Raw genomic sequence first — 21,514 nt, forward strand, 5'->3', positions numbered from 1 at the left:
TGTCACCCCCACCCCAAACCCCCCCGGTGACGTCGTGCCGGCTCTGTTTGCTTCGTAATAAATAAGGAAAGGAGACATCAGTGTGGAGTCTGCTTTTCTTCCAGGAGGTGATCGTTATGCTTCCTTAAACTGTTGGGAGGGGGCCTTTGATTTGGCTTCTCACAGAACCATCAGCTGTGTCCCAGTTCAGGGTCTGATCCTGAAGACCAGTCTGACCCACATCAAATGCTCCTTCAAAAGCGGTCCACAAATGTGTCAAAGGCTCCGGTGGACGGATCCTCCAAAACTCTCTCTGACTGTTAAAGGTAAATATTGGCTTTTAGCAGAACCTGGACATTCTAAATATTTTATCCAACCGTCCTTCGAAGGAAGCAGTCCCTGAACTGAGACACTGATCCTGATTTCTGGATGTCAAGTATGGAAGGAGGTGGAATAGTGGTTAGCTCTGTTGCCCCACAACAAGAAAGCTGTGGATTCAATTCCCTTTCTGTGCGGAGTCTCCATGTTTCCTCCGGGTACTCTGGTTTCTTCCCACTGTCCAAAGACATCCTGTTTGGGTTCATTGGTGACTCTAAACTGTCCGTCGGTCGGTCTGTCTCTGTGATGGACTGCAGACCTGTCCAGAGTGAGCTGGGATTGGCTGCAGAACCCCCAGTGACCCGGAAACAGATCAGAGCTAGAAGACAAATTTAAGTACGGAAAGAGTCCTTTTGCTTTTTGACTCATCGTGCCAAAGACTGTAAATGTGACGTGTCATTGTCAAACATTATGACAGAAACACAAATGAAAAATCACCAACTCACAACAAAACGGAGCCAGAACTGCTAGTTTTCCCACCCAACACCTTTTTGCAGGACGCTGCTCTTCCTGATTGTCTGCAGATGAGCAGCAGTTCCTCTCCTCTCAGCAGCTCTGCCTCACTGCTAGTCTGGTATGTTTTGCAACGAAAGCACGAGCTGGTGGTGTTGGACGCTGACCTGTGCAGGTGCGATAGTACATGCCGTGTGCTAGGAGATAGATCTGCAGCAAAGCGTTGCTGGTATGGCAGCGCCCTTCTCCTCCACTTTAAGCTGCAAGCTGACTGCGGGTTGCGCACTCGGCCTGTTCTCCACTGTGACAGATTTGTGCATTAGCTTCAGTGGATGTTCCCTCATATGAAGCTGAAATAAATAAAAACACAACGCTCTCCGGACTGACTGCTACTCCAGCCGGAGCCTCCCAGCAGCCCTCTGCGGTCCACTGCTCTGTTTCCCTGATGGTTCTCACATCTCTTTAATCTTTCCTGGTTTTACTCTCTCTGGCTGCTGATGTTGTTCCATGTGCAATGTCAGTTAACCAATAAAAAAAATAATCCAATGAATCAATCAATCAAGGAGTCACTCTAACCAGCCGCTGTTCATTTAGTTTTGGGTACCACAAGTATTTCATCGCCATCTTGGATGCTGTAGGAGTGAAGTGCTCGAGTGTTGTACTTCATTTCCTCCGGACCGAACGCGGTGCATTTGTCGATGTAGTAGAGCCGCATGCTGTTGGTGGAGAGCTGGACGACCGTCGTCAGCTGCTTCTTCAGCTCGGCTACTGTTTGGTCCAGACGGATGTTGAGCTGACACAAGTGGAAAAAGGTTTAAACAGGTTAATCAATAAACAGCTGCTGACTTCAGACGAAGCACAGAGGTCCAAATCTGCAGCGGTGTGTCATAAACATACACTGTCACACAAACCTCGAAGTAGTCAGAACCATAAAAATAAGATGCTTGTCTAATTATCAGTGTTCATCAGAACTGATTTGAGCTAAATCTTGAAAATGCACACCAGGCCTAGAGGAGTGCGATAATTTCAGGTTATGATCAGAAAGGTTGCCACATCACTAAAGGTGAAAATAAAACTTTTAATCAGCATGTCTCCAACAGAAATGAGAAAACCACAGAGCAGAATTAAATGCCTGACTCACCTGCTGCACTTTCTCTTCACAGTGAACCTCCACCTGGGCACGGCAGCGAGGTCGGAGGTCAATCTCTGCGAGCGGCTCCAGCTTCCCATACTTGGTCACCAGGGAGTGATATCTGAGGGGGTGAAGAGTGTTAACAACAACCAAAACAACACCGAACAGCTGGCGTGTGGACGTGAACCTGTAAGGCAGCTCCTCCTCGGGGTAGTCCAGGTAGTAACGGATGAAGAACCTCTCGGCGTCCTCTCGCTCGCTGTCGCTCACAGCGCTGCCGTTCAGCAGGGATATGGCAGGAAGGCTGAGGAGAAGCAGTCACACAACGGACGTTTGTGCGACCGTTTGGAAGTCAGAAGACAAAAACTGAACTCCTTTCTGCCGGGACTCACTGTGCTATCATGAGGCTGCGGCGCTCTGCGTTGGTGTAGGTCTGCAGTAAGGGGATGCCCTGCAGTCGCACCTCCTCCAACTTGGGAAAAAAGTTCAACTTCTCAATATCTTCCCATCGGTTCAGACCTGACAAAGCAAAAGTCGGGAATACAGGTATGAATCTGAGCTGAATAAAGCTGGAAGCCTGATCTGTCTTTCTTTTACTTCCAACCGTCTTTCCTCTGTTTTTCAAGAAAAATAGAGTGACGCTGTGATAGGAACCATCTAAACGGCACGGTGGCCCAGCGGTCGGCACTGTAACCTCACAGCAACAAAGTTCTGCGTGAACTGGAGCGTTGGTGGAAAAGGACCGTATTTTGCTGAAACTTTAGGTTTCATTTTTGCAAACGGAAATATTCTTTGGCAGAGCAGACGGTGTAAAGTATCGATAAATAAAAGGTAACTTTCATCATATCCTGACTCGACACGGTGGCCCCTCTGAAAGTTCACCAAGCATAGCGAGCAGCTCCAGATTATTTCAGTCTCTTTTCATATTCTTTCTGTTCCCTCGACTCTCAACAGAAGCTTAAAAATAGATTTGTAAGTGATATTGTCCGAAATAGAAACAATCCCTGAGATAAAAGCCGAGCTGGAGCAGATAGTCTACAAATAACACAAAGCACCGAGGACACGGTGGCATGTGTGCTTGTTCTAATTTTACCAGCTGTGAAGTCGACGTGTCTCAACGCTGACGCCGTAACTTAACGGTATAAAAGCATGATGGGAAACGGGTGCGGCCCTGCTGACCTGAGTTGTGCAGGTTAATGCTGCGGAGGTTGGGGAAGAGTCGCTGCAGGATGTCCTTGTTGTCCTGAATGGAAGCTAAGTTGTTGTTGGCCATGACCAGCGTGTCCAGGCTGGGGAACATGGAGCCGAACTTGCGGACCTCGGCCCAGTCCTGCAGGCTGTTGTCGGTGATGTGCAGCAGGCGAAGGGTGGGGCAGGCCACGCTGGAGGCCCGCACACTGCTGTACTCATTAAGGCACAGGAACAACTCCTCCAGCCTGGGGGGCAACAGGGGACACAGGGTGAGGAGGACAGACACACTCAGGACCTCTGGGGACAATGTGGGGACGATTTTAACCCTTCGTCCAATTAAAACGAACTTACAGTATATTTACACACACACACGTTTGTTAGCAGCAGCTTTGCTGTTGTGTTTCCTCTATTTCTTATCTTTTTTTTTTTTAAATTATGTTTTGATATTTGAAAAGAGTAGGGGGTGGGGACTCTGCTGCTTGTATTGAAGTCTATGGGAAAATGCACCTCCTCCTCCTCAGACAGACTGCACCACCCAATCAGGATGAAAACTCTAATTTTAATCAACATTTCTACAACACAAATGTCTGTAGGTCTGCAGGAATCTTTTCCAATAAAATAACGGGATTAAATTCAGCTTGTTGTAGATTCTCAGATTACCGATCCGACTTACTCGGGTATCTCCCGAGCGAGCAGCATCACAGTGTCCCAGGACACCTGAGTGTTGTTGAGGACGAGGCGTCGGACCCGGCAGAAGGCTTCGGCGCACCGTGGCTCCAAGGTCATTCCTGCCAGCGGGTTGGAGCTCAGGTTCAGGAAGGCCAGGTTCGGGATGTTGGACACAATTTTACTGATCTGTAAACCCAACAAAAGTGTGTGTGTTTAAAGTTTGTTGATCCAAAGAGCCAAAGCAAAAAGGAGAAGAAGAAGACGGTTTCTCAGCATCACAAAACTGACCCCAGGTTACTGAAAACCTGCTATACCTCTGTCAGGGACAGCTACAGGAAAAGGTCTACACCAACTCTCAGTTTGTCAGATTCCTGGTTCCAGCTGAAGAGATAAATCTGTAAAAATGTCTCCATAATTTCATAAAGGAAGGACTAATGTCAAAATACATGGCGTTTCCTTTTTAACATAGAGAGTAAAAAAATATGAACGTCCCTCAGTTATTATATTTAACTTTAGTAGAATAATTTAATTGATGGTTTTGACCTTTTTCTCTTTTAATGATTTCATGAGAATTAAAACTTGTAATGAAGCTGAAAACTGCACCTCGTGCCAGTCCTGGAGCTTGTTGTGGGATAAGTCCAGCTCCATGACGTGGGAACAGAAAGCAGCGATCTCGGCCTGGTCTCCTGCTCTGCTGATCCCACAGCTGTTCAACACCAGGATGCTGGGCAGGTTCAGGCGGTCTGGAGGTGAAGAGGGGGGGTTAATCAGGGTTAGTCAGACAGAGGAAGGGCCACAGAAAGCTGGTAAAGAGGGATGAAGGTTACATGTGACGCGTTTCTTTCTTTTTCTTTTTTTTTTTAAGAAATTCTTTCATCTAAAACAGCAGGATCCAAAAGCTCTTCAATGAAGTTCCCACAATAAAGTGCAACAACCAAAGTTCAGTGAGAGAAGACAGGATGTCTGCACCAACAGATCAGATCTTCTATTTATGGATCGAATTTTTCCACCATAAAAAGACCATAATGGATTGCAGTCATGAGATTGATTGGAAGATTGATGTGGACGTGATAAAACACGACTCAGAGATGGAGCTGCTGCCGAAGAGGCTGAATTCAGGCTCTCCAAATTTTTAGTTTTGAATTTTTTGTTTGAAAATATAAATACAAAAAAACATATTTTAGCAATAATCAGTACCTCACCTTTCATGGGGGAACCTTGAGAAGCTGCAGTGGGGACGACCACCACCCCCATACCGGGTCCTCTTCGATACGGGAAGTTCTCCGGACTGTACTTCTCACTCATCACCTCCACGAAGGTGCGACCGTCTCTGTCCTCTGGCGGCTCCATGTCCCTCTGACCGGCCTCCACCTCAGCTGGAAGAGAAGAGATGTCCGCAGTGATCAGCTGTTAGTTCTTTACATCAAAAATATTACTTTCTGAAACAATCAGCAAATCTTTTGGAGAAAATGGCTACCTCCATGGCATCCCTTTGCTTTTTGTCCAACAAAGTATCTGATGCTGAATTAGTGAGTGAGCCAAATCGAACTGCAAGTTATGATTATGCTTATTATTGATTGATAATTTAGTTTGATTGATGAATTTAAATGATGCCAACAAAAGCAAACAAGGAAAACATAGATACTCACAACATAGAAGCTGGAACCAGAGAGTCCCTGGCATCTCCGCTTCACCAACTAAACTACAATTAACTGAAAACTGTTGCTAATCAATTTCATTGCTAAACTCATTTTCACGTCTTTTCTCACTTGTATCAGCCATTCAAGCAAAAACATGCGTTCCAAGTCGAGCAAAACAGCCTTACGTCCACATTAGAGGAAGAAAACAGCTGACGGCACGAAGCTGTCCGGCCTGATAAATGTCTTTTTTAAGGAGTCACAGAATGATAGTGGAAGCAGGGAGGGACAAAGGAGGTGTCCTCAGCTCTTTATCAGCAAACCGCAGAGACACTGTCACATTCAGACACTCTCGGATTGACCCGGAGGAGAGAAACAAACGTTGTGTTGACCTGAGGTTGGCTTATGTTTCTATAATTAAAATGACGAGTGTTTGTGAGTCTTAAAACGCTCAGCAGGCAGAGGAATCTGCTGCAGGGAAACATGAATTATGTAGTGGTTGGGCGAAATAAAAAAATAAATGGATCGTGTTACGACATCTTTGACAAAAAAGGGCTGCAGTAAACTGTGGGAACATATGAAGGTGATTTGTTCATTTAATCTGATGAATAAAGTCTTTTGCTTTGATGCTGCAGTTATTTTTACACACGAGTCCGGCCTGTTTGAGGGAAACCTCACCTGGCTGTTGTTTTAGCTTTTAACAATGTGATAACAGCTCAAAAGACATGACAGGAAGTGAGTTACCTGAAGAGACGTCGCCTTTGATTGGACCACCGTCACTGCTCCCCGTCTTCTCTGTCTGCACCGATGGCAGCCTGTCCAAAAAATAAAAATAAAAAAAATCTGCTTGTTTCAGCTTCTGTATTTGTTCTTTCATTGACGTGCACTTGTTGTCATAACCTTTTGTACAGACAGAGCTGCCTATCTGACAGAGTGGAGTATCGTCTTACTCCAGAGCAGCTGGTCGTCCCCAGAAGAAAAGCTGCTGCCTCTTCGGTCAGTTTTCAGGTTCTGGTCTGTGCAGACCAGGGAGCCGGTCACCACATGACGCTGGAGAACAAACAAGGGCAAAGATCACTTTCTGCCATTATCAATATCACAGCAGCACAGCGGAGGAGTGTCCCCGTGAACCCAATCACATAATTATCTGTCACTGATTGAAAATATGACCGATGGTTGACCTTTGGTGCTACAACGAGCAGACAATTGCTGCACAAAGCTGCACATTAAAAAATGTTGATTTTTCAGCAAAGCAGAATTATACCAGATTTGAACTTTTTGAGTAACTTTAATAATAAAAGGTGTTTTTTACTGCAATAAAGATAAACTGCTCCTATTAGATCCAATGTAATGAGTAATAACAGGTGATTTTAAAGTGTTGAAAGAATTCATGGACTGATGTTATCTTTGCCATCTATTATAGATTGAAACAAGGCTGACAGATTCCCAAAACCAAACGCCCCTGAAAATCGTGTCATTTTAAAATGGTTTGCCTTTTCAGTAAATGTGAAAATCAAGCCTTGTTGAAATTATGCCAAGGTGATTTTGAGAATCGAGCTGTCTTGAATTCGGCATATGTTTCTGTCACTATAAAAAAAGCTTATTAGACGAAATTTAAACTTTTATTCGTGGCTCACCAGCGAAAACCGCTCACCGAGCACGGAATAACGACCTGACAAAAACAGGAAGACCCGCGATAAAAGTTAACGTTTTACTGTTACCGTTCCCGCTCTTTCTGTCAGATTTATGCCGTTTTGTTGGATTATGTTTATAGGATAGTTAGCAGATGAAATCAGGCATCGCCACTTTTAATATGAGCCGATAATTCTCAGGAAGTGCAGAATTTGCAGATTTGCGGACGGAGTTCGGTTTGGTTTAAAAGCTAAACCCGGTCCCGGACAGCAGCGGCTTTAACCCGATTCTGGACGCGGATCCAGGAAACAGCTCACGGACGGATTATTCACTGATTCCGGTCCAGAGCCCGGCAGCTGCTCGTCTTTTCGACATACCTGAGATTTCTACGTTAAAGCTCCGAGCACGAAAACAAGCAGCTGGCATCCTGCTCACCTCTACATCCCGGAAGTGACGTAACTGACGGCTGAGAACGACCCCTTAAAAAAAAAAAAACAAAACAAAACAAACAAACAAACAAAAACGTTCATTTTTAACCGAAACACATCACATACAGTTTTTTTTCCTGATTTTCTATTAAAAAAAGGTCTAGTAAAAAAATTTGAGGTTTTCCTGGAGATGATGTCATCGTGATGCTGATGATGAAGATAGTTGATAATTTAATTCCTTTCTTGTGTCAGAAGTGATGTCATACTGTGATACACTGACTTTTCCAATGTATATTTATGTTTACATTTCCATTTTTATCTTTTATTTCTTTCTGTCTTTTCTTTAACGTGTCCAAGATAGAAACACCAGAATCAAATTCCTGGTATGTATATATGTATATGTATATATGTATGTATGTATGTATATATATTCCAGGTATGGTATATATACACATACCTGACAATAAAATCAGATTCATTCATTCAATATCCTTCATTATATGAACTAAAGGGTTAAAGGTCAGCTCTATCTAAAGCTGGATGTTTCAGGTCCATCTGGTCTGAAGGTAGACCTCCATGTGGTCTTTGACTCTAAATCAGTCAAAGACCACATGGATTAAAACCGGCCGTCAGGACTTCTGGGACTTTGTGATGTCACAACGAAGCAGTCTCCGCCAACATGGATCAGATCTTACAGGATCTGGTTTCTGCTTTTATTTAACTGCTCAGAAAATATTATTTAACAGCGATAAGAATTAACCTGATGAATATTTTATTCCTTTTCTGACTTATAAAAAAATATGTAATACATGTATGTAAAATATGTAAAAGTATGTAAAACAAAAATAATATATATTTGTTTATTTTAATTCACTTAATGTTTTGGATTGTTCTTATTGATGTCTATTCAGCCCTTTTCATGCCTTTTTAATTTCCTTAGTTTCTGTTATTAAGCCACTTCTAAAATAAGTTTTTGGTTTTGTTTGTTTTTATTCTATAAAGCAATTAATTCTAGTATGTGTTACACTGTTTGAATGAAAAATACTGTTTAAAGAGAGAGTTTTTCAGTGATTGGTCTAAAAAAAGATAAAATTGTTGAAAAAAGTTAAGACACTTGTTTTTAGTGAGACATTTATCATACTTTATTATCCATCAGTTTCAGACACAACAAAGTGTTGACCATTTATCTTTGCGTGTCTGTCTACACAAACAAACATGGAGTTCCACAAGGTACACAAAACGTATCTTTAATAAAAATACTGATGTTTTTAAATATACTGGTAACCGTGACAACCCAAGGACTGACCACACTTTTCTCCTCAAACTGAAAAGATAAAAAAAGATTTCATCATTAATTAGTGAGGATGTTAAACAGAGACTGACATTTTTTGCTTTTTGTGGTTTAGATTCTTTGGCCGTGAATCTATTCTGTGAGAAATATTGTGGAATCGTTACCTGCAACACAAGGATAGATGTATTGTGTCTCTGACTGGTCATCTGAAAGGAGAGAGAAGGATTCATAAAGTCAAACTTCCTGAACGAGCTGCTGTCTGATTCAGATGTGAGCGAGAGCTTTACTTGGCTGGTAGTAGTCGTAGATCTTGACCACGGCGGGCTTCAGGTTCTTCACCGGGAGCTCCTGGTTGAGCTGTAAGCTGTAGCTGATCGGGGTGTCTTTTGGCAACTATTGGGAGAAAACCGCTATCAGAACCAACTCTGCAGAGGAGCATCTATCAGTCGACTGTGTGAACCCGTCTCACCTCCTGGAGGTACACTAGGACGTGGTCTTGCTTTCGTTCAACTCGATCCACCAGCTCGTAGCTGCCGAGCTGCGAGGAGACGACACTCAGCTTCATCAACACGCAGAAACAAATCATTTCTATTGAGCTGGGAGTCGTTTTTCTGATGACTCACCCTTTTCAGAGAATCTGCGTCTGGGACAAAGCCAGACAGCATTTTAATATCCACGATCACCATGTTGGTTGTGTTTTCCTTCCCACTGTATCTGCAGCAGAATCGTAAAATGTGTTTGAGCTCAGGTCTTAAACATCAACAGCTCTGAATGTGCCACTTACAGAGACTTCAGCTTCAGGAGGAGCTTCGGTCTGGCAGTTTTCATGGTGCTGCAAAGGGCCTCCGGTGCGACCGCGATACTTAAGGTGGTGACATTGGTGGGAGTCGGGACGTTGTAGTGAAGATTAATCTGGAACACAGGGAGGGTTAAATATTTGTAAAAATAAAAACAAAAATGGATGAATGGATCATTCCACCTCCTGTCTGCGCGGCTGAACTGTCCAAAACTGTTCAAGTAACCCGACTGACCTGCAGCGATGCACACGCGCTGCCCTTCACCTCCAGGCCGTACTTTCCCGTCACCTCGGGCAGAGACTCCTCCTGGTAGAGCAGCTTGTTGTTCTGGTTCACGTCGAAGGTCAGCTGGGCGGTGCTTGGCGCCTGGACCGTCACCGTGCTCGAACCCCCAGGACTGAACACCAGAGTGGAGTAAAGAGCCAGAGCCTGAAGAGCCACCACCGTGTCCTGCGGCACAAACACAAACACTTCAGGTTTCATTCACTCCCTCTGTCGGGGGGGCTTCTTTCACAGACTGTTGAATTTCCCTCAGAATAAATTCACGTTTTTAACTTATCTGCTCTGTAAGCCTCCACACAGAAATGCTAACTTAAGAAGACGGTTTGCTCTGTCTGTGTGATTTTGGGCTGTACCTGGGTGGAGGAGAAGCCTCCATAAGAGTTCTGCTGTCCTGTCAACCATCTGACGATGTTGGAGGCGTAGCCCAGGTCTTCAGTGGTGGGCGAGGCGCTGAGTTTAGCCAGCAGCACGTAGGAGCTGATCTCCACGGACAGAGAGGCTGAAGTGTCGTCTGCTTCCTGAGACCAGTGGAGGAGCCCGCCTACAACAAACAGGAAGGAGGTGAGCCGCCTTCACAGCAGGAGGAGCCACAGACACCTCCCGCAGAAGGACCACTCACCTTTTCTGATCGAAACTTTGTCGAGGTGCTTCAGGAGTTGATCACGAGTCTCCGTGTCTCCTGCCAGGGTGAAGGCGTACGCCATCAGAGCGGTGGTGTAGGTGTTACTGAAGTCACTGATGGACTCTCTCAGGCAGGACAGGCTCTTATTCACCAATCTGTCCTGCAACGCACGAAAAGAGGACACGTTGTCATGACAGACGCCGTCAGGCAGCTGAAAATCACTTCGGATAAAACGTGGAACATAAATATGTGTTTTTAGTTTGGGGGAGAGTCTACTCACAGTGATCGGGATCTTCATCTCCAGCAAGGCAGCGGTGATGTAAGCACTGAGAGTGACATCATCAGAGACGCCGCCCTGCAGAGAGGAAACATCAGCAGCGTGCCGCAGATCTGACCTTCAGTTTCAGTCGTTGCTTTCATCAGCTCACCTTCATTCTGTTGTTAAAAAGTTTTCCTATCTTCTGGAAACAGCCGTTATCGTGTCGGTGTTCCATCAGATAACTCTTCGACTCTTCGATGATTTTCGGTTCGATGTAGATGAAAGCCTGAGCTCTGGCAAACGATCTCATCACAAACGCCGTCAGCCTGGGCATTTAAAAGAAAAGTTCAAGGAAGTGGAGCTGCTGGACCAAATTGGAGGTCATTAACTGGAATATTTCTTGGATTAAATTAGCAGTCCAGGCTTTTATCACTTCATCTGCTCTCGGCTGTAAATAGTCATTTCTGTGAGATAAGGATCAGGTAGTCGGTCACGTTCTCACCAGGTGTTTCCTTCTCCCACTCCAAATGTGCTGTAAGCTCCGTCCCCATGTTTGTAGTTCAGCTGTCTTTGGTAGCCTGTAAAACGACTTTTTTAGGATCCACTCAACATTTTGGGGAATTCAATGTGTGGAGTTCAGAGAGATGACAGGAAATGAAGGAATGACGGTGAAGAGCTGAAAAGCAGACTGCTCACATCCAGCTCACAGAGACTCACCACTCCTGAGGAACTTGGAGGCCTTTTCCTGGATGGCGGGCGTCAGCTGATGGGTGTTTTTCAGGTACTCCAGGATGTAGATGTTGGGCGCCAGGAGCGCCATGTTCTGCTCGCCGCATCCATACGGCATCTTCAGCAGCCCGTCTACGTTCTTCAGGGCTCGGCCCAGGATGTCACCTGAACATACAGGTGTGAATAGAAGTCATTCCAGCACAGTCTGCACATAAATTAGTTCATAAGCTTCAAAATAAGCAGAAACAGCTAAATAAAATAAAAGAGAAAAATGTATAATTTACCCAGGACGGATATTGAGGCACGTGCAGATCCATCAATCACATTCTCAGGGAGCTGTAGGTTCACTTCTGCTGTCAAAGACTCTTCTGTTTACCGACAGAGAAAAACTCAAATCACAGTCAGAACTGGAACAAAGACGTGTTTTATATTCGAGAGTCACTGGATCAGACTGAGAGTGAAGACGATCTGATCATCCGACTCTCGCTCTCATTCATCAAACGGCAAATCGAAATCTGTCCTTACCTTTTGGACAGAGCAGCCAGTTGTGGGTGTCTGTCATCTCGGTGCCTTCGGCCTGAGGAGGAAGCAGGAAACTATGAGAGCTGCCGTGTCAAAAGAACAATAAGATGTTTTGGGGATAAAGTTTTTCCTCCGTTATTTCCTTTTTAAGGCGCCGACCTTCACTATGAGAGACCGTGTGACCACGTCGATGCGACCTCTCTCCGGCACGCTCACAATCTCGTTGTCACACGAAATGTGGGACGGTATGGCCTCAGCAGAGACCGTCACATTCACTACCCCTGAACACAGAGCAGAAAACCGTGTGTGAAACATGAATTCCATAAGAGTGTAAATGTTCTGTGGGGTGAAAGCGTGATGCTGACCCAAGGCCGAAGGGTCCATCGTCCAGCTGACAGTCCTGCGCTGATTGCCACACAAACAGGATTTGTACTGGTCTCCAGAGAGCGGTGTGAGGGTGTAATCTGAGCTGGATGTTGGACTCACGCTGACCTGTTCCAGAGACACAGTCATTGATTTTAAGATGAAGGAGCTGAATGATGAAAGCAAACAGATACAGACACAAAACAACAGGAATCGACCAAAACTCACAGAAATTGCATTGTCACATAATCAAGTTGAAATAGATTTGCTCTTTTGTAATAAAAAAAATAACATTAAGATGATTCTTATAAATAAATTTTCTCTAATAAATATAAAAATGTCAAATCAGGGAGTTTGAAAACTAATTTGAGTTTTATAAGAGTAAGAGATCACAGAAACTGCTTAAAGTCATGATTATTATTCTTTTGTTAAGTTCCACTCATGTGTCAAACATTTCCAACCATAAATATACAGAATAATTCAAATCATTTTCTCAGTGAAGATTGTTAACATTCAGACAGAACGACGTTGGTACATAAAGATTTGATAAACAGTCTTCATCCCGCGAGTCCATATTCATCAAAATAATGCTGATTTAATGTTTGCATTGTTATTTATGTTAAAAAAAGAAGAAAAAATCACAGAACCGCTGTAACCACAACAGGACGTTTAAATTAAAGCCAACGATTCATTGATATTAATAATGATTATAATCCTATAAAATGTATTAATTGCACCATGAATGTCCAACAGAGGATGGATTATAACGAGCTTTAATTCAGTAACTTATCAGTCAGTATGTTGTGTAACGTTCCCGTGCTGACATAACAACGTGGCCTACCATGATGCAGCTGGTCAGGTAGTTGAAGACGGTGGCCTTCAGCTCGAAGCTCTCCCCTCGGATGATGGAGTAGGGCATGGTGAGCTCCAGGAAGAACGGCTGGAAGACGGTGATTTCTTTACGAGGAGCCAAACCGAAACCCTGAGGGGACAAACAGAAGGCCTCCGTCTCCCAGGTGGTGATGGTGTCCGGGACGGTGAGGGCCACGTCCGTCCTTCCAGACTCTCTGGATCAACAGATACACACACATTCAGGAAAACCAGTGGGACAGTGCAGCATGCCACCTGTGACACGAGCGTAATAATCATTTCCTTTTAGTGCCGTTCATGTGCGCAGAGAGGCGGACACACTCACCCAACTTCCACCAGGTCCCAAATCCATGTCTCCGGGAAGAAAGTCCGGACCGTCTCTATTGGTGGAGGATCAGAATATGGCGCACTCCCACCAAACGCACCTTCTACAGCTATGCTCATTCTGGATGCCACAGGAGTGTCAAATCTATTCCTGACAACTGGAAAGTTGGGATGGTAGTTAGTATTTACAGTTTTAATCAAAGTTATTTAGAAAAAAAAGTGAGCATATCTACCATAGTGGCCATAGTGGTATTCTCTCCCTTTATATTTGAGGCATGAAGGCATCCGGACGAAGAGGTTTGTCGCCATCTTTATTCCTACATTCTTGTCAGTGTAACATACAGGCGGACATTGAATAATGGTGACACAACAATCCGATTGTAGATCTGTTCTATGAAGCGTTGTGTAAGATGTACCTGGAAGGTTGTGTAGGTGTCATCTTTTTCCGTGGGATACGGCAAAACGTATCTTCTAGGACGCACATGCAAGCATTCACTAGGATCCTCCACTTCGTATGGAATATAAGACGCTTTTGTAACAGGCAACAAGCTGTAAATCTGCAGAGAAAAACAGGGTTTACAGCTTCAAACTGCCAAATGTGCTCTCGTTGCTGGCTTTACTCTTATTTTGACAGGTGGGTGTGTAAAAGAGTCAAACGTTTTTAAATTGTCGGGTAAGACTAAAACAAAAGGAGCAGCAGGATGAGCGGTGACCTCTGGGTGACCGATGACGTTAATAACACCGTCACCTTCTCAGCATTCAGAGTCTTCCCCGGCTCCTTGATGAGGACGCTCTGGTCGACGGCGCTCAGGCCACACAGAGATTTTGGCTGGGCCGTCACCTGCATGGTGGTCTCCTCTCCCGGGACGGCCAACGATGGAGAAAACTCCAGGGACACCTGACACGCAGAAATGAGACGATGAAACTGATCAGATTCAGCGACGTGAATCCGCTTCAGGCAGCGATTCAGTGTTAACACTGAATTATGATTGATGCACGTTTTTAATGACATGCTGATATTTTATGCCTTTAATGCACCCTGACCAAGTCTTCTGCCCGGTGAAGCTTCTGTGGCTTCAAAATAAATCTAAAAGTCCCTTCTCTGCTTGTGCTGACCTTGTGACTAAAGCACTTCTCTGTGCTGAAGTCGGCACTGTCGGCGATCACAGCCGTGCTGGGAAGGACGGCGTAGGCCAGGACCTGGACCTCCGGGGCCATGTCTGCGTTCACATTCAGCTTAAAGGACACCTCGCCCTCGTTCACTGAAACATAAAACCAGCTCTTCGTTTCAGACAAACTGGATCATTTTTAAAACATCGTTCCAGAGACTCGTGCTGAAGGCCGGTCAGACCTGAATTAGCTTGGACTTCCAGTTCTTTAAATCCTTGCGTGACGATGGCCCCTCTGGATAAAATCTGGAAAATTTAAGAAACAAAGTGCCTTTAACTTCAGATTACAACTCTGTTTGGGGCTCTGATGTGAGTCTTTGTCTTATTTGTTCTGGAATATGTTCACAAGATTAGCCAAGTTGCAGGAAATACGGCAGCAATCTTCTCTCTCTGAGTTACAGGATCCCTTTTATTCTGAATGCAACATCTGGCAGATGTCACCGTAATTAAAACGTCAATAATTGACACGAATATCTTTTAAATATCTTTTTCACGTTCACTCACCAGATACATCACATGAGCGGAGCCCTGCTCTTCTCCCACCACTGTGTAACGGATGGTGATGTCCGTTTCTTGGCCGCAGGGAAGCGGCTCATTGTGCTTCTTCACCTCAAGGAAGCTGATGATTTTTGTGTGAGGAGTGGAAAGCTGGTTCATGGACACCAAATGATGTCCTGCCTCAAAGTACGGAACCTTGTAGCCAACGTAGCCCATCCTGGGATCACTGCTGACCTGTGTGGTGGGGAGGAAACACAAATCACTTCGTGGCGGCTGAGATCGAAGAAAACTTTGGGAAGGGTGTTCATTCTTTACAGCCGCTTGCTGGAGGTTCTGTCCTGTGATGTTGTCTTTGTTAAAGTGTTTCAATATGGCTGCCTGACTCACGTGGAGCTGGATGTCTCCTCTAAATTCAGCCGTGCTAAGTGAGAAAGCGGCGACTCCTTCGCTGTCGGTGGTGAGATTCTGCAGCCGCTGCGCTGACCACTGCTCCCCAGTGAACAGGTACAGCTTCATGTCAGGGACAGGTGTGTTGTTGTAGTGAACAGCTTTGACCTGTCCGAAGCACAAGAGCGTACATCAGAGGAGGCGAAGACAGTCGAGAAATGCTGAAGAAGTGGCGACAACATCCATATTTACTTTTCCCTCAAAAGTTTCTCCTTCCTCATAAATCTTGGGTGTGTCGACGAAAGAAAGCGTTCCAATAATATATGTGATCTGGATTCTCCTCTCTTCTGGGCGTATGACACCTGCAGAGGAGGCCTCAAAGTCACAGCGATGTTGTTTACATCCAAGATATTAACACTGTATTTTTGAAAAAGTGAAGACTTGCCAGTTCCTTCCTCTTCCACGTGCGCTTTGAAACTCAGGTGATCCAGGTACGCTTTTGGGTCAAGTTTAGTGAAAGGTGACATCGGGACCGTGAAGGCGGCACAGCCTGCGCTGTCAGTCTGAAAAGCACAAGAAGGAAACTCAGTTAAAAACTATTTCAAACTGTCAGCAATCCATGTGATGCTGGCTGGTGACCGTACCTTCTTCTTCTCCTTGTGGCACGGAGGCGATGCCACAGGGACGCCCTCCGGATGGTCGGGGGTGATCACAGACAAAGTCACCATGTAACGGTTAAAAGGTCGGCACACCTCAATTTCAACATCGCCCGGCAACGGCTGTCCGTACGTATACCTGATGGGAGGGGAGAGCAAACGGACACAAACGTGTGGCTCATCAAACCGGGTCTATCTGCCGACGAAGGGCTTTTACTCACTTTGCACAGATTTTGGCTTCGAAGTCTTCCTGCTCGATGCTCACTGTCTCCGTTACGTTTGTTGTCACGTCAAACTTCGGCAGAACTGTGGAGGAGATGCGGCTGTTAACGTGCTCTCCGGTCACAGTCGGATGGAGCTGGAGCAGAACTTACCGTATTTCTCCACCTTGAAAGAGTGATAAATTTTGTTGTTGCCAATCGACACGATGACCTGGTACATTCCTTCCTGCGCCTCCGAGTTCAAGTCGTAAGACAACTGCAGTATTTTACCGTCGGACGTCTGATTCAGCCACTGTCCGATCCGGTTATCATGAGTATCCTGTAGGAAGAAATAAATGATGAAAACCAAATTACCTCACAATCTACAGAGATTAAGATAAAAGCTGACTAATATATGACAAAAGAACATTTCTCTGATGTTTAATGCTGCCGATTGACTCGTCACGTTTTAAGTCTTACCTCGATTTCGATGATATCGTACTGCAAAAGAAAGAAATGAGTTTTTTTAAGTGTTGGATGGTTTTTATTCAACATACAGCATCTCTGTTAAACTCTGTCTTTGTTTCAATCAGTGTCAAATGCAGTCAGTGCTGATTTCAGGTTTATATTTTTGATTTAAAACGTAATTTTTCGACATGAAAAGTGATTTCATCATTAACTTCAGGTCAGTTTTACTAGTTAGCACTTTGTTGTATTCAAAGTGAGAAGCAATCGGTCAGAGTCTGCAGAGTTATCAGCAGGGTCGTCCTATTGACCCGACTGATTAGAGATCAACGCTGGCCGTTGCACAACATCCTCCAGTTCACCGGGGTTAAACTAAAACCTGTTCACTCACCAGCCGGCTGGCAGGCCTCAGCCTGGGGTCCAGCGTGATGACTCTGAAATGTACTGAGAGAAATTCAGAGGGATTAAATGACGTCAGCTCCTCATCTGAAAAACTACAATCAGCTGTCTAAATGCACAGAGAAAGAGAAGAAGAGCAGAAACCGACAAAACTTCTAATTGTTGATCACCGTCAACTACAACAATTTCTTCCAACCCTTCATGCCCCTCATTCATCCTCAGCTGGTTGTGAAGGTCAAATCTGTCAGTAACTGTCACATCCCAAATGTTTTTACCAGTTTGTCCGGGGAGGTAGATGGGTTTGTCTGTCTGGACAAACGTCATTGGCTCGTACACTTTGGACATGACTTTCCGGACTTCTTTAGAGAAAAAGTTGTCGCCTCGCACCTCCACCTCAAAATTCAGCACTTTTTGATCCTCCACTACGGGAACCTGCGAGGGAAGAACATTTTATACTCCATTTAACAAATGGACAAATGTTCCAAAACCTGCCAAAGCATTAACCCTATAGGTTCTTCTGAGCATAAATATCTTCATTTAAGACTGTTCAGCCATGAAAAGTGCAATTAAAAAGGATAAATGACAATCGTTTTGATGTCGTTTTGTGTTGAACATCATCAGCACTGCACACAACGTGTTAGAAGTTTTCAGCATGAGAGTAATATAAGAATTCTTCATATTTGGCATGAAATCCTTTCAGTTGTATATGAGTAGTATATTATTTTTCAATCCCTTCTATACAATATTCTAAGAGTGTCCTCTTTTTTGGAAATCAAAATATGGCCACACCAATATTTTCCTAACTTTTCTCTAATTCAATATAAATATATATATTTCATGAATATATTTTTACATGTCATGGAGGGATCTCTGCCTTCAACAAGGTTGGCTTCATCTCCACTGTCGGCAGAATCCCACCAGATGAGTGGTGATCGTCACCATGTGTAGGAGTGTGTGATGAGTGTGTAGGAGTGTGTAGGAGTGTGTAGGAGTGTGTGGTGAGTGTGTAGGAGTGTGTAGGAGTGTGTAGGAGTGTGTAGGAGTGTGTGATGAGTGTGTGGTGAGTGTGTAGGAGTGTGTAGGAGTGTGTGATGAGTGTGTAGGAGTGTGTAGGAGTGTGTGATGAGTGTGTAGGAATGTGTGGTGAGTGTGTACGAGTGTGTAGGAGTGTGTGATGAGTGTGTAGGAGTGTGTAGGAGTGTGTGATGAGTGTGTAGGAGTGTGTGGTGAGTGTGTAGGAGTGTGTGGTGAGTGTGTAGGAGTGTGTGGTGAGTGTGTAGGAGTGTGTGGTGAGTGTGTAGGAGTGTGTGGTGAGTGTGTACGAGTGTGTAGGAATGTGTGGTGAGTGTGTGGTGAGTGTGTAGTGAGTGTGTAGGAGTGTGTGGTGAGTGTGTAGGAGTGTGTGATGAGTGTGTAGGAGTGTGTGGTGAGTGTGTAGGAGTGTGTGGTGAGTGTGTGGTGAGTGTGTAGGAGTGTGTGGTGAGTGTGTAGGAGTGTGTGGTGAGTGTGTGGGAGTGTGTGGTGAGTGTGTAGGAATGTGTGGTGAGTGTGTACGAGTGTGTGGGAGTGTGTGGTGAGTGTGTAGTGAGTCTTTTGTGAGCGGACTGTGTGTGTCTAAGTTTTTTTTTAGAACAATAAGTGAAGTCTGCAGCTAATAGTTTGGATAGAAATAGAAATACTAAATAAATAGAAATAGAAAAACTACAGCTCGGGGGAAATGAGGTCACTTCCGATTAGGGGTGACACAAGAAAAGCGTGTGACAGATCGTGTTGACAACGACACGGCGCAGACTTCATCATCTGAAGTGCAGCAAACAGCTGCAGAGTAGATTTCAGTAGTTGAACTGCAGCCTGGTATTAAAGTGTCCCTGTGGTTTAGAATAAAAACAGAAATGATCGCCCTGTCTCTCTTCGCGCTGTTCAGACAAACGCATCTGTCGCACCGTGAAGTCGCTGCAGGTGTGGAACTCTTCGCTGGCCGTCTTCTTCAGCAGGACTCTGTTCACGTCCTCGGACACCAAGGACACGGTCATGTGAAGGGTCTCGTTGGGATCCAGCAGGCTCACACAGAACCTGGTTTCCACTCCAGATTCAAGGACGGCAGGAACGGCCACCATGTACTTCCTGGAGACACACAAAGGCAGCAGGCTGCATGAATGTTTGTGTTGATGATTTAGTGCTCTTCGTTGTGTTAGCAGACAAACTTACGGCTCGGCCAACACTTGACCTCCACACATCCAGCTGAGGAGGACACACAGTGTCCATGTCCACATCTGACTCCCTGGAAGACCCATGACTGACTGGGGCGGTCCTCACAGTCTGGGGCTGTTAAATAGGCCGAAAGAGACCCCCCCCCCCTCACACACACCCACACACAAACACAAACACAAACACACCCACACATATACAGTCATCATTTCCAGGCATCTTATAAATCAATCATTTACGGTCTTCACATTGTTTGCAGTTGCAATTAAGCCTCTTTATTGGACAGTTTCATCAAAATGAAGTCCAAAGTGTGCAAAATGAATTATAAAAAAATAAATACAACAAATCAGGAAATGAAGAAAGCTTTTTTAGTTGTTGTTGTTGATACAACGGTAAGATGGGAAACCAGAAACAACAACAATAACAGATAGATGATACTTGATATCGTACTTCCCAGATTATCTGGTTGAAGAGATGCTTTTAAAAATATCACCAGTTTTTCTACAATCAATTTGAGGCCTCACTGTAAAAGTAAAGCAGACTTCTGCAACACTGCCCTTTAGCCAGCATGGGATGTTTGATCTTGCAAACAGCTCCTAACCCGATGAAGGGCCAAAGTTTTTCCACTGAGCAAACCTCAGCACGCTGATAATGTCCTCAAACTTTGCTGAAGGGTTACATCACAGGAGAAAATGTGCTTACTGTTTCAAATTGTTGGACTGTACAACTTTTTGTGTTTACACAAACACCCGCATCCTCTTCAGGCAGAAGGAGGGAAGAGCTAAACAGCAAAGAGGCGAAGAGATGAAAAAATCAATGTAGGGATTAAAAAACGTGCACAGCAGGCCTGAAAGAAAACATATTTCAGCTGATTTGGCAGATGTTGTGAATGTGAGTCACGACTCCAGCGATGATGTGGATTGTCATCTTTTATCGATGCTGTTTCGTTTTCCTTTGAATCGGGGAATACGATTATCTGTAGCACCATAATTCAGAATTTCTGGCCTCTTGCGACACATTTTAGAAAATAAAAAGTCGCAGTTGTGGTTCAGTCAACGCTCTTGTCCACATTTGGATAATCTAGATTTATTTTCAGGCCTACCACAGACAACATTTAGGGATTATTTGAGGAGAAAATGAAATTTATCTGTCTGCTTTAAATGCAATATTAGCACTTATCTTTAGAAGCCAAGAGCCATTTTATTTATTTCTTCAGCTCGGCAGATGTTATAAAGTGTTAAAAACTCCACAATGACTCTCCATCCCACTTCCCGCTGTTTTTTTTTTTTTTTTTTTTTGGTCATTACTGGAAAAAAAGCTGATCTTCCCGATTTTATTTTCTTGCATCAACCAACAGCATGTTCAAACAGAAGAACACCAGTCAAAAAATATTTGCTTGATTGGTGTGACACCAGAATTGCAACACTCAGGTGGTGAAACATTGAACTGTTTGATTAATATGAGTGAAGCGTTTTCTGAGACAGTTGTGAGCATCAGATGGCTGTTAGCACAGAAAACATTCACTAATGAATCCACCTCCTTCCTGCTTCGATCACAGAAATTAAGAAATCTCTGTTTACCATCTCTACAGACATAAGTAGAAAAGCAACTTACTTACAAATCAAATCAAATCACATTTATTTGTATGGCGCCAACTCATAACAAAGTTACATCAAGGCACTTTACAAATAGAGCAGGTCGAGACCAAACTCTTTACAAAAGCATTCAAGGAGACCCAACAGATCCCCGATGAGCAGGAAAACTTCCTTTAAGGGGCAGAAGCCTCGGGCAGAACCAGGCTGGGGGGGGCATCTGCCTCGACCGGTAGGCAGGAACATGATGCTGCATGAAGTTCATGAAGATATGGGAGCAGCAGGCAGCAGGAACATGGGATGGAGACGAGCCACCACCTGCAGGATGAGGACAGGGAGAGACAGAGACGTCAGGAGAAGCGAGAGAGAGAGAGAAGCTCAG

At 44.5% G+C, this 21,514-nt stretch overlaps 2 protein-coding genes across 4 annotated transcripts; both read right to left on the reverse strand.

The window, feature by feature from the left end:
• Positions 1–555: 555 nt before the first annotated feature.
• On the reverse strand, positions 556–7,514 carry tbcela (tubulin folding cofactor E-like a). 3 transcript variants are annotated; one of them, XM_029518387.1, is made up of 11 exons: positions 7,449–7,514; positions 6,390–6,489; positions 6,184–6,254; positions 5,005–5,178; positions 4,406–4,545; positions 3,807–3,988; positions 3,122–3,378; positions 2,335–2,461; positions 2,130–2,246; positions 1,952–2,063; positions 556–1,603 (listed from the first exon to the last, which is right to left on the reverse strand). In XM_029518387.1, the coding sequence occupies exons 4-11, from the start codon at positions 5,150–5,152 to the stop codon at positions 1,397–1,399; spliced, it is 1,290 nt and encodes a 429-aa protein (XP_029374247.1). In that variant the 5' UTR covers positions 5,153–5,178; positions 6,184–6,254; positions 6,390–6,489; positions 7,449–7,514; the 3' UTR covers positions 556–1,396. The 3 variants fall into 3 exon arrangements, with proteins under 3 accessions (XP_029374247.1, XP_029374245.1, XP_029374246.1); XM_029518385.1 differs by having other exon boundaries at positions 1,952–2,246; XM_029518386.1 differs by having other exon boundaries at positions 1,952–2,246; positions 6,340–6,489.
• LOC115052531 (alpha-2-macroglobulin-like) lies at positions 6,361–19,626 on the reverse strand. Its single transcript, XM_029516684.1, has 37 exons — positions 19,541–19,626; positions 19,276–19,456; positions 17,608–17,764; positions 17,325–17,377; positions 16,949–16,969; positions 16,643–16,808; positions 16,490–16,574; positions 16,257–16,407; positions 16,058–16,175; positions 15,865–15,974; positions 15,613–15,780; positions 15,232–15,459; positions 14,910–14,973; positions 14,675–14,820; positions 14,307–14,456; positions 13,975–14,115; positions 13,792–13,882; positions 13,560–13,716; positions 13,206–13,431; positions 12,367–12,493; positions 12,161–12,282; positions 12,005–12,056; positions 11,764–11,847; positions 11,468–11,644; positions 11,253–11,328; positions 10,920–11,076; positions 10,772–10,846; positions 10,489–10,651; positions 10,223–10,410; positions 9,822–10,037; positions 9,575–9,702; positions 9,414–9,504; positions 9,260–9,328; positions 9,078–9,183; positions 8,955–8,996; positions 7,077–7,111; positions 6,361–6,489 (listed from the first exon to the last, which is right to left on the reverse strand). The coding sequence occupies exons 1-37, from the start codon at positions 19,624–19,626 to the stop codon at positions 6,361–6,363; spliced, it is 4,536 nt and encodes a 1,511-aa protein (XP_029372544.1).
• Positions 19,627–21,514: the final 1,888 nt, after the last annotated feature.

The sequence above is a fragment of the Echeneis naucrates genome, chromosome 13 (assembly GCF_900963305.1).
Source record: "Echeneis naucrates chromosome 13, fEcheNa1.1, whole genome shotgun sequence".
NCBI lineage: Eukaryota > Metazoa > Chordata > Actinopteri > Carangiformes > Echeneidae > Echeneis > Echeneis naucrates.